This window comes from Poeciliopsis prolifica, unplaced genomic scaffold, assembly GCF_027474105.1.
Source record: "Poeciliopsis prolifica strain line A6 unplaced genomic scaffold, Auburn_PproV2 SCAFFOLD056, whole genome shotgun sequence".
NCBI classification, from domain to species: Eukaryota; Metazoa; Chordata; class Actinopteri; order Cyprinodontiformes; family Poeciliidae; genus Poeciliopsis; species Poeciliopsis prolifica.
Window position 1 is genome coordinate 2,509,912 of NW_026562431.1, and position 12,589 is coordinate 2,522,500.

Sequence of the window (12,589 nt, forward strand, 5' to 3'; positions counted from 1 at the left end):
GCCACGCTGCTTCCCTCTTGCTCTGTTTCAATACCAGCCACTTATGTCATCAATAAGCATTACCGCGGTTAGCCTGTAGATTACAGATCTCTACTGTACTTCTAATTTCTTTACCGTTTCTATCGTATGTCACACATTCCTACTTTCTATAACAAAAGACAAACTCCCTCATGCTGGTGCAGAAGGTTTATATTCAAAGATGTGTTTTTTCAAAATTGCCATGTTTCCGTGAAGCATATTAATTTCTGTAACGCCATTTTGCGAAATTTTTAAGGTCAATGCAAACGCAGTTCCTGTAACATATTTATAGCACAGCTTTCAGTTTCCAAATTTACTGAGGCACATTAAGCAAAGACAGATCAAAGTAGTGCTGTACTGACGTCTGTTACTCAAATCCATCTCATGTTCACTTTTTCTCCACAGGAGATCAGAAGGTGATTCTGGTCCTGATGCATCACACCAGAGATCCCAGCTACTCCACGGCCGGGAGGGACTGGAAAGACGTCTAACCCAACATCGTCTCCAGCTTTCATGTTCTCTTCCATGAGACGGTGCCAGGATTACTGACATGTTCTGAAAACGACATGGCGGTGGATCAGATTGCTCAGAGTGTTGCGTTCTTACAGTAGTTGGAAAATAAAGTTTTGGGTGAAAGTTACGATAACCTCTGTAGCACTTATATGCACTTATTATATGTTCTTCAATGGTAAGAGAAGAACTATTTTGCCCCCAAGCACAGAAAATATGAACCTGAATTCATACTGAGTTCCAGTATGAACTCAGGTTCAATTCAGTCAAACCCTGCACCAATTTGCAGCCCAATTGCAATTTCCTCCTTTAATCCTAAGTTTTGAATACAGTGCATGAGCAAACCGACTTCAACCCACATGCTGAAAACATGGGGAATCAGTTTAGTTTTTGTTGTAGTTATATGTTTTCCATGGGATGGATTTTCATAAAAATCACTTACAAGTTTGATTTAATATGAGCAAATTTCTTTTTATTGGATTTGTGGATATCTGATAAATGTATTTACTTGTGTGTTTATTTTTTTTAACAAAAAATGCCAATTTATTCAATTAAAGCTGCAATACGCAGCTATTGCATGATGATTTTTGTTTTGTTTTTTTTATTTTTGTGTTCTGTCACTGTGTTGTGAAAGCACCGCTGCACATCTAAAAATATCAAAATAAAATTTCAATGTTTAACCTATTATTCTGACAAAACTTTATTGCTTCTTTAGTTAAAATCTGGGGTATGAAAATATTGGGAACGTGCTGTAAAGTAAAAACATAACTCTTGCACATATAATACAGTTTACTTAAAACCTATTTACTAAATTATTGGAAATCAGTGGCGGAGCTAGACTTAATTTCAAGGGGTGGCCAAAGGGTGAGAAAAGGCTTTATCAGAGGGGACCATATACAAATGCACATGGAACGAAAGAAAAAAAGATTTATTTCCTTTCGTTCAAAATTAATTAATATAACTAGTTAGGTTATAATTCAAAGCTTTCATATGACATAGCCTACTTACATTTCAGTCAATATAAAACTTAATGGTTTTTCACATATTCTTACCACACATTTCAAGCAAGAGCTGGGAGATATAAAACATTACAGGGCAGCATGTGCACTAAAACATACGTTAAAAAATCTGTCTAAAACACGATCTACCAGCACTAGCATGGCTAATATAATAAACGAGGCACTACGCAGCGGTGCACAACCATTTTTTTTTTCTTTTTAGAAATGTATGACAAGTGCCGCCTCTCATTAGGAAGGTAACAGCGATTACCGCTGAGCGCTAAAATGTAAATACCTGCAAAACTCCTTGACGGTGTAACTCTAAAGCCGCGGATGTGTATTGGATCAAGCAGGACCCACATGTCAGTTTAACCAATGAAGAGCGTCGGGCATCGGGCTGCCTTCAGGGACAGTCGGAAATTTTGGCAAATCTTTGCTGATCTCATAAGTATTATGTTTTAAAATTACCATTTCCAGTGGGGTGGCAGTAGGGGTGGCCAGGGGTCTGTTGGGGGTGGCAAGTGCCACCCCGGCCACCCCTTTGGCTCCGCCACTGTTGGAAATATGTCAAAGTTGGCACTAAATAAATTACTAAATAAAACTTACTGCTGTAAGCTCATGCTTAACTTCAAAATCTAAAACTTCTCTTTGACCTAAAGAGTAAAAGGTCAGTCTAAACTACCTGCAGTTTAAATGTTTTACACTGATGAGTCCTTCTGATCTGAACGTCTCCTTCCATGATGGAGCAGCGGCTCTACTTCAGAAACAGATTAATCATCTTAATCAAACACAAGCAGCTAAACGACTGGTTTGGAAAACATGTTGCAAAGAGTCCTTAAAACCAGAGAACAAAGAATAAAATACAGTACTAAGTAGTAGACAATAAAACATATTACTCTATGTTTTATAGAGTAATAAAACATATTACTCTATGTTTTATTGTCTAAAATAGAATGTGAGTGAAGCTGATTTTTATTTTCACTGTTTTTATTTAACATGATTCAAACTGTAACATTGTTTTATGACACATCATACACATTTATAGATTGATTTCCAAATGTTCTACAACGAATGAGTCAACAATAAAAACATGCGACGCTTTGACCTGATACAGCTGCTAATAGTTTGGTGGCGACTTTTATCAAGCTGGAAAGTAACACACAGAATGTAAATGTAAACCATCAACCAAACAATTCAGTCATAATTGTAAAAAAAACATGTATGAGCGATTACAGGCACTTGGTTTCCCACGAGGTCTGACGTTTGTTTTTTATGCAAAAGAACATAATGTAACAAAAAGTTTGTTCATTTAACAAAATGAATAACATGAGTGTAAATGTGTTGCCCTTTCTATCGATGGACAAGACCAGCAAACAAATGGATAAAATGGAATATTGGTGAAGAGAACTGTTCATTTTTTAGCAAATCTATTCCCGACTGACCAAAGTTACAATTGTAAAAGCACTTTAATTATTCCTTATTTCATCAAAAAACTAATTTTACCACAAAAGGGTTGAGAGAGAAAAGCAGGAAATATGTGTCAAAGGTCAGAAAACTTGGTTACTGCTCAACGACTATAATCTCCTCTACAACTAGGTAATGATATAATCGATATGTACACAAAAAATATATTTTCATGTTCATATTTTCAATTTCCATGCATCTCCACACAAACTGTTCTGCGGCTTCACAGTTTGTCGGCGTAGTCGTCACCAAAGTCAATCATCAGCCTCAGAGCATTCAGGATCAGAGTGCTGACGTCTGAATTCAGCTGAGTTTCATGACTGTAGTTCTTCATTAGGAGGATGCAGTTCATTGGGATCCCCAGACTGGAGCTGAAGTCACCCATCTACATATCACACAATCATTGTTTTTAGTTTTTGTACAATATTTTTAGGAGGTATTCCTGTTTAGAATAAATCTTTCTCTGATTCACCTTTTTCTTTAAATGTTTGCTCCTGTAAACGTTTCTCAGATTTTTCTCTGTTTCTCCACAGGCTGAGTCAATGTGGGTGAGAATCGCCAGCTGAGGGATTCCTGTGGAGATACAGACTCTAAAACATGGAGTTTCTCAAGAAACTCTAAATGTATTATTCAAACAATATATTGAAATAACAAGATCACAAGAGTGTGATGAAACATTTTTGACAACATTTTTAAAAATTCCTTTACTGCAGAATAATATTCTAAATGCATATTTGCTGTTTCTTACCCAGATCACTGGCTGCTTCTCTGATTTCCCTCATTTTCTCTAAAACTGAGGAATTCATTTGTGGAGCATTAGCAGAATAAATGCAGACCAGAACATGAACTCTGTCACTGATGGACGGGGAAGAGTTGTAGCCAGGATCATCATCAGACAGGGAAGATACAGGATTGAACTGTGGAAAAGGAAATATGATGAACATTCCACATTAAGCAAGTAAATTATAATGTCTTTAAGAGAAGGATTTTTTTTAAAGCAGAAACGTATAAATACCTTATATCTATCCTTCACATGTCCTTTTAAGGCCAGTTTGATGTCCTCTGCTCTGACTCCTCTTCCATTTCCGTCTTCCAGACCCATGATGTCATTAAACACAAAGGGATAAAAGTTTCCCCTGCGTTCTTTCTTGATTTTATAGGTTTTGTACTGAAAGAGAGAAAAAAACAGTGTTTTATGTAATCAGTCGGCATAAAGCGGCTAGAATATATTTTAAATTGAAGAGTTACAAACCTGCCTCAAAATACTTTTAAAAAGTTTAATTTTCAACCTAAATTTATTTTTGATGAATAAAATTCTGAATAAGACATTTCAATATTCAGTGGTTGCAAGTTTGTAGAAAATGTTGTTTGATTTTAAAGGCTTATTCACATTTTAGACTTATAAATAATCCCAGTAACATGGTGGAAAATACACAAGAAATGATATTCACAATCTTGGTGAAACTTTGATCAGAGGTTGTAGCACTGGCCAGACAATCATGGGTCATTCTGCCCTGCAGGACGTTGTTAACAGAGTTGATGAAGCTGGACTTCCCTGCACCAACTGGGCCGTAGAGCAGGACTCTGATTGTTGCCTCCTCATTTTGAGGCTGAAAATTCTTCAAGTACTGAAGATCTTTGCTGTTGTCTCTGTTAAAATGCAATATTTGAAATCATAACATCAGAAAATAGCTTTTATCTTAATAAACAGAGATGACTTGACTTCAGGCAAGACCCTGAACCTCAACTAGATGTACAGATTATGTGTGAACTTCTAACAGTGAGAATCAGTGAATATGACCTTCAACTCACTGTGTGATCAGCATGTTGATCTCACTACATAACTTCTGTTAGTTTACAAATCACTGAAGGATTTAGCACCACAATACATCAAAGATCTGCTGTTATTGTTTCAACCTTCCAGACCTCTCAGGTCTTCCGGTTCTGGTTCTGGTTCTGCTCTGCATCCCCAGAACCAGAACCAAGAGAGGAGAAGCAGCTTTCAGCATCTATGCACCAAAAATTTGGAACAAACTTCCAGAAAACTGTAAAACAGCAGAAACCCTGCTTTCCTTTAAATCTCAACTAAAAACACAACTATTTAGAATTGTATTTGAAATGTAATATGTAACAATGTATTGTTTATTCTATGTTGCATGACTTTGTGTTTTTGTGTTTATGATGTAAAGCAGTTTGAAATGCCTTCCTACTGAAATGTGCTATACAAATAAAATTTGATTGATTGATTCAAGTGATACTATTAATTCAAGAAACTGTTTTGATGGCTGACTATGCTGAACCCAAAAAAAACCATCACCTTTAAACATATAGATCTCAATAAGGTACATTGACTCACCCCCAAGTTATTTCTCTCCATGGAGTTTCTAAAACTGTGAAGGAGAATTCAGAGCAAAGTCTTAAAACCAGAACAGTGAGTCACGATAGATGGAAGAATTAGCTTTTCTAAATAATATTAGTAACATGAGTCAAGAGATTAGCAAATAAAATAATTCAGTTTTTTTATTGAGGCAAGAAAAACACTTTCTGCTGTGTCAGCATGAATAATAAGTTTTACTCACGTGGAGAAGGTGGTGGAGCTGAACAGGCAAAGAGACACATTACTTAGGTCAATAAATGACTAGAATTATAATTAATGTTCATATTAAAGGAATAAACATAATTGGTGTTCTTAAATCTGTGGTTCATTGAGGCAGTGAATAGACTCAATTTTATTCTAAAGTGAACAAAGGAAAACAATAACATGAAAAACACATAGAAGAAATAATACTTACATGGGGGAGGAGCTAAATACAAGAACACAGGAAATATTATGAGTCAAAATTTGCATAAACAGATTTAAATATTTCCATTGCGAAGCTTTTCAGACATTCCCAAAGAACCATGTTCTAGTGTTTATTTCCAATAGTTAACATGTAACTTTATTTCACTTTCTGCTTTAAAAACATGTTCAAGATCAATTTAATGTGAAGGGGAAAATAAAATGAACTGAAAATATGCAACATATACCAAACTGAAATTAATTAGAGAAATAATGAATGCACATATCACAACCAAAACCATCAGGAATGAAACTTACATGGTTTAGAAGATTTACCCCCCATGGCAGTGACAGTAAATATTCTGCAAATACAGAGAGAAGAAGAGAGAATGACTCTACAATCATTTGTAAGAGCTCTTTAAATCAGTTCATTTGTTTTTCAGTCATTTCCTGCAGCTGCTTTGTTACAAAAGAAGGAAAAGAATCCTACCTCAGGAGGAGATGTGCTGCTGCAGAGAGATCCGTTATGATGCTGATGAAAGTAAAAGCTCTTGGCTCTTTTATTTGGCTCTATGTGTCACTGTTTCACTTTCACTTTCATGGCTAATGTGATTTACAAGAAGAGCACTCACTTTGAGAAAAAAGCTTTTAGTTTCTGCGTGACAAAGCAATAAAAGAGAAAATCTGAGCTTGTCAGCAACTGCAGGGCTTTTTCTGACCAACTCATCTTTCAAGTATATGCATAATGAGTTAAATGCATGAATGGAATATGATGTCTAATATGTTTTAGAAATAGAAACGTAATGGACTCACTACCAGTTAAATTAAAGTCATGCAAAAAAGAGACAAATCAAAGCTGTGTGGCCTATATGTCAAGTTCATCTAGCTAAGCATTCTCTAACAGGAGGAGAAGAGAGACAAATGAGTTTTACATTTTCTTGCACAAGGAGAAAGGACAGGAACAACTGAGTTACAATTTCCGACCCGTTCTGAAGCAAGCTCCGCTTCACACTCTCCTTTTATTTTCTCAGGACGGTCCCTTGTTACATAGCTGATTTGGTTATGTTGAATAATTACATAGCATTGCTGCTTCTGCTGTCCTCTTGAGTCACAGGCGTGTTGCACCTACAGGCTGCCGTAGTGCAGAGTGCAAAGTTCAGAGTTCCAGTTAACTTCCTTCTGTAGCAACAACATAGGAACTGTTCAACTTACAGTCCTCAGTCTTTTTTATACAATGGAGTCTTCTATTTTGATGCATGTGAGGTCTGAAGCGTAGTTCCTGTGTCTGTGACTCTTAAACTTTGACCCTTAACCTTTGGCTGCACAGTGGCTGATGTCTCCTTCCAGTTTGGCACGCTGCAGACATTTCTCACAAAGCACACATTCTAGAAGCAAACAGACATAGAGTATTTATATTTGTAATTAATTTAAACGTATCACTATACTATAACAGTTAAAGTTTAGAAAACTCCAGAGTTTCCCAATAAATATAATTTCCTCAGAGAAAAGATCTTGTTTATTATAGGTTCTGCATATTTGGTATGTTTATGTTCAATTATATTGCATTATTTCAAGTCAAACTTGGCAGGAGTCATCAGGTTGGGATGCCTGATGATGTCATGTGGTCATATGCTGATGTCATCTGAGTCTCGTCCACTGAGAACAGAATGTCACTTTTTTTCTCTTGGAAAGCTCCATTTCTGACCCCCTTGACCTAATCAAGATGATATTGTGTCAGAAGACAAAAGAACAAGTTGGTCTCACTTGCTTTAAAGCACAAAGAGAGGGCGCGGCTCTGGCGGCATGTGGGGGCCAGACATATGTTTGGCCCTTAATTCCATATTTCAGCCAAGCTGCACCAACTGCACTGTGTTCAACCCTGATCCACACCCTCATCTAGGAACTCAGTCTTCCTCCACAGCGCCCCCTATAATATTTTAATAGTGACTCCCAGGCCATTTTTTATTGGCAATCATAAAATCTGGAATAACTTCCACACAGAAGTACCCAGCTGCAGCACACTTTCTGTATGTCAAAACACAATCCCCTGTTCTATATGCGACATCGCTTAGCTCCACCCCCTTTGAACAGGAAGTCACCTGTTTTGCTGCTGGTTGTCTTCCTTTGACGCTGTGATTCATACAGATTTAAACTGGTGTCTGGAGACCTAGATCATCATAGTGCTAAATCCTTCCCTCATGAGGCTCTAGCACCTTTAGCATGAGGGCCTGGTAGAACGGCAAATTCCAATCCCTCACCGTTTACATGCGGTTGGATCTAAATCACACATGCATGATGCGATTTGCATGAGACTGGACATAAATATCCTTTGTTAATTTCTGAAAAGTCTACAATGTTTATATTGAGCAGTGACTCCACAGCGCCCTCTAGTTTTGTGCAACATCTATGTCTCCCTGATACATTATCCAGGGCACACCAGAGTTTTTGTGCATGCATGTTAGGGTTAGCCTTGGCTGCACACAATAGCATAGTAGTTTGATGACATCACTAAAGCACCACCCACTCACAGAAGACACTGAAGATTATCGGCTGACTCCTCTTGCTTCCCTCTATGTATGATAAGAGATTGAGACAATATCCACCAACCCTGGATAAATACTTATGACATGTTCAGAAGCTTACAGGAAGTCTTCGCTAATGCTTTGGCACGACACAGGAAGTGACATTAATTCCTGTCTGGATTTGTTGCATGTTGTGCATGTCACACTTGGAAAAAACCCTCCCTAAGGGAGACACCCTGGAGCTATCCTTATTAGATGCTTGAGCCATCATCACTATTTCCTTTCACCTTGGAAAGGAAATGGCCAGATCCACTTCAAAAACAATCCTAGTACCACCAAACAAGAACCCAAACCCAAGTAGCCAAATGACAAATGTAACAACTTTAGAAAATGTCTGAAAAGTTTAAATTAATTACCAATATGAATACTAAGGATTATGTATTCATAATAGTCTGCAAATAGTCTGGGAGACTATTTGCTCCCAGACTGTGTACCTTTTAGTAATGTTCTCAGGAGGCGATGATGCCAAATGGAAAGCAGACGACCTGCAAGCCAAGGTGACCTGAGAAGTGAACAACAAAGGCTGAGTCATAGTTTATGGCACCGGAACTGCGCTTAAGACCACAGATGCACAAAGTGCAGGAAAACTTCATCATTTGGAATAGACTTATGACTGACTGTGTGTTTGGCAGCTGGGTTTCTGTTTGCAGCTGTCAATCTTGTAACTAGTGACCATCCTAATGGCAGTAAAAGGTACTGCTGAAGAGCATGCTTCAGAGTGTGGCATCAAAGACTAAGATGGAGATGTCTTTGGCCTCTCTCTCCGCTCTTCTGAGTGTAAAAATCTTGAATCGTCTTTCTCCTTCTTTCCAGTGTGTGTGTTTTTTTTTAAATGGAGGTTTAAAAAAAATCAACCTTAGAAGAAGATAAGCTGCAGCAGAGAGAGAACTGTTACAGGTCTGATAAAAGTAAGAGTTCAAGAATTTTATAGTATTTTTCTCGTTTCTCTTTCCATTTTGTAGACCATGTGATTTCTAAGAAGATCTTACTCATTTATTCAAAAAAGGTTTCAGTTTTGACACAGCAACAATCTTCTAAAATCGAAGTTTGTTAAACTTTTGTCTCATTGAGTTTTTAGGCAAGACGTGTGCTTTCTCACAGACACTGAATTTTATTCTGTGACAATCTTTCTTTCTTTTTTTTACTTTAAAAGCAGCAAATATTAATCTGCATAACTCATCTTCAAAATTTAACCTGCAAAAAAAATCACCTGTAAAAAAAAAAGTTCCCCTGCCAATTTTAACACAGATTTTCTGTGAAAAATGTTCTTCAAATGTTGATGCAGATGCAAAAGCTGGGCTTTACTGGGGTTGCTGGGTGAGTAGCAGTGCCTGCTGATTTGTGTCATTTCATTATGAAGGTTTATAAAATGATAATTTTACAGACACCAAAAAAATCTGCTGTGTGAGATTTTAAAGCAGTTGGGCTGTTTTTAGAAATAAAGACAAAGACTGAAGTTCCAATGACTGCTATCAAACACATTTTAGTTGTATTTTAGTTGTATCAGAAGAGAAGAAAAAAATGTAGTATGCATAAAGCAAAAAAATACTTTAAAATATTTAAAAAAATATTTTTTTTCAAAACAAAATATTAAATATATACAATACCTTCTTTGTATATCACTACTCCATGCCCTGTTGCATCCCCACAAGTCTTCACCTTTTCCTCTCCTTACGCTGCCATGTCACCTCCTTCTGTTTCTGCTATTAACTTAACACCTAAGTTGGCGCTACTCTGTTTCGCCTGCGTCCTGTCATTTATTCCGCAGCCTCGACTTTCTTTTGGTGGGAGGACGTCCCCATCAGTGCTGGGAACGCACTTATCGCTAACGTTGTGATAATCTATTTCCCCAGCCGGGCCCGAGCGCCAAAGATTCCAATTCCTGTATATCATTAAACTCTTCTAATTGTTTTTCTCTCTCCGTCTGAGTCTCTCCAGATTGAAATGTATGTTTGTTGCCTCAACAAAAAAAAACCCATCAATGTTTCAAAACTTCTAAGTTTAAGTAAATGTATATCTTGACAAAGCAACTTGATCATTTGACACAATATGATATGTTGTAATGACCTAAAGATGGAAAGCACATAAGACATGTGCTTTCCATCTCACTAAGAATGAAAGTGAAAGTGCCTGAGTTTTTTATAGCCCCTGGTTCAAGTTGATCCCAGTCACTTCATGCTGCAGCTCCCACACCGCAAGCTGCACGAAGAAACTATTTCTGCTTGTTTGTTTCTCTGGAGCCACACATTTACAGCAAAGGTAGGAAACATCAAACACTGTTGTTTTTTCTATGACTGCAACATTTTATTTCCTCTTTTGTTTGTTGGTTTTTTTATTTTTTTTATTTATTTTACATTGTATGGTATATTGAATAAACCTTTCACTTTATTCAAGAAATAAAATAATGTGTTGTAAGAGTGAAAATGGAACATTAAATTACAGGAACAAAGCTCATAAGTGCTGCTCATAAGTGCTGCACTTATGATTCAAAGCTCATAAGTGCTGCTGATTTTTGACAGCACTTATGAGCTTTCTAATTTTGCACATTTTGGAACTTCAGTCTTTGTCTTTATTTCTAAAAACAGCCAAACTGCTTTAAAATCTCACACAGCAGATTTTTTGGTGTCTGGAAAATTAGCATTACATAAATCTTCATAATGATATGTCACATATCTGCCCTTTGACACTGCAATCAGTGTCAAAGGTCAGATCTATTCTGACTTTAGGATTGATTCTGTTTACGCTTTTGGTAACTTTGTTTAAAACAAATTAAACTGGACATGTTGGAGAAATCCAAGAACTTAAGACTTCTGACTTTTCTGAGAGTGGTTTTATTTTTCCTCTGCTGCCAAATTATCTGGTCTCAGTTTACTGTTCAAGTGAAAGCATCTGAATGCCTCTGAGTCAATTAAATGCTATCAGTTTACAGAGTTAACACTCATGTTTCATCTCTGCAGAAATGCCAAACTGCTCATACTGCTTTGTTTCTCTTATTAGACGTCAACATGTATCAGACTTCAGGAGGTGAGCATCACTGTTGCAGGAACCACACTGACAGATGTCATATACCAGTTCTGATTTTAATTTTTATGAATTTATTTCATAAAGAGGACAATGCATATTAATCAACATGAATACATCATGAAAATATGTCAGATTTAATTTAAAAATTTAAAACATTCATTTTAAAATAAAAATGAATGTTTTTAATTCATTTTAATAAAAAAAAAATAATTAAAATATAATTAAATGTTAGTAGGAGTAGTTAATACTACTAATAAGTAACTTATTAAGTAACTAATACTTACTTATCAGTAGGTAATTACTTATTACAAATAATTAATAACTGCTAACAGTACTTTATTAATAAATCATTAATAAAGTAATAATTTATTGCTTATTACTGAAAATTCATCTATTGTATTTTGTAATTTCGTTTAGTTAAAGTCCACACCATCACTTGTGGGGAGACGTTTGGTGCCGATGAAGAGCTGCTGAGTAAAATGAAGAGGAGGATACAGCTGACCATCACACACTGGATGGAAAGTCTCTTCATCATCGTTTTCTGTCCCATCACCTCTCGCGTTGGGTCAGATGTGGAAGCGGCCATGACCAAGGTTCCAGGTACCAGTTTTATAATCCACTGGTTTAGACATCCGTCTAATCAAGAAATAAAACAACCGCACAGTCTAAGAATGCAAAACCTTCCCTTCACCTCATTTTATTCTTGTTTTAACAGGAGATCAAAATGTCATTCTGGTTCTGATGCACCACACGCGAGATGAGGGCTACTCCACAGCTGGAGTGAACTGGTCTGACAAATATCCCAACGTCATCCTGGATGTTCATGTTCTCTTCCATGAGACGGTGCCAGGATTGCTGGCGTGTGCTAAAAATATTGAGGCAGTTGATCAACTGATCTGTGAATTAAATCAACGGTCTCAGAACCAACAGATCGAGAAGATCAGACACATGGAGCCGGGTCTCATTGAAAGGCTTGATAAATGCTGTTTCCCTTATTGGAAAATTGTTCTTCCATTTGTTCTGGTCGTGGTGCTAATCTTACTTCTTGTCATTTTGTTGTCATAGTTTAGAGATCAGCAAATTCAAAATAAATAAAGAATGTCCTGATGATTGTATGCTCCAATACATAAAGTCATCATAATTCATTAGATTATAAACTTTAACAATAAAAATATTGGGCAAAAAGAACTTTGATTTATTTTATTTTTTGCTTT

General features: G+C 36.6%; 1 protein-coding gene across 1 annotated transcript; it reads right to left on the reverse strand.

Moving 5' to 3' along the window:
• Nucleotides 1-2,501: 2,501 nt before the first annotated feature.
• LOC129379185 (interferon-induced protein 44-like) lies at nt 2,502-5,609 on the reverse strand. Its single transcript, XM_055059834.1, has 7 exons — nt 5,570-5,609; nt 5,347-5,380; nt 4,442-4,640; nt 4,006-4,158; nt 3,739-3,907; nt 3,463-3,563; nt 2,502-3,375 (listed from the first exon to the last, which is right to left on the reverse strand). The coding sequence occupies exons 1-7, from the start codon at nt 5,607-5,609 to the stop codon at nt 3,214-3,216; spliced, it is 858 nt and encodes a 285-aa protein (XP_054915809.1). The 3' UTR covers nt 2,502-3,213.
• Between the last annotated feature and the right edge of the window lie 6,980 nt (nt 5,610-12,589).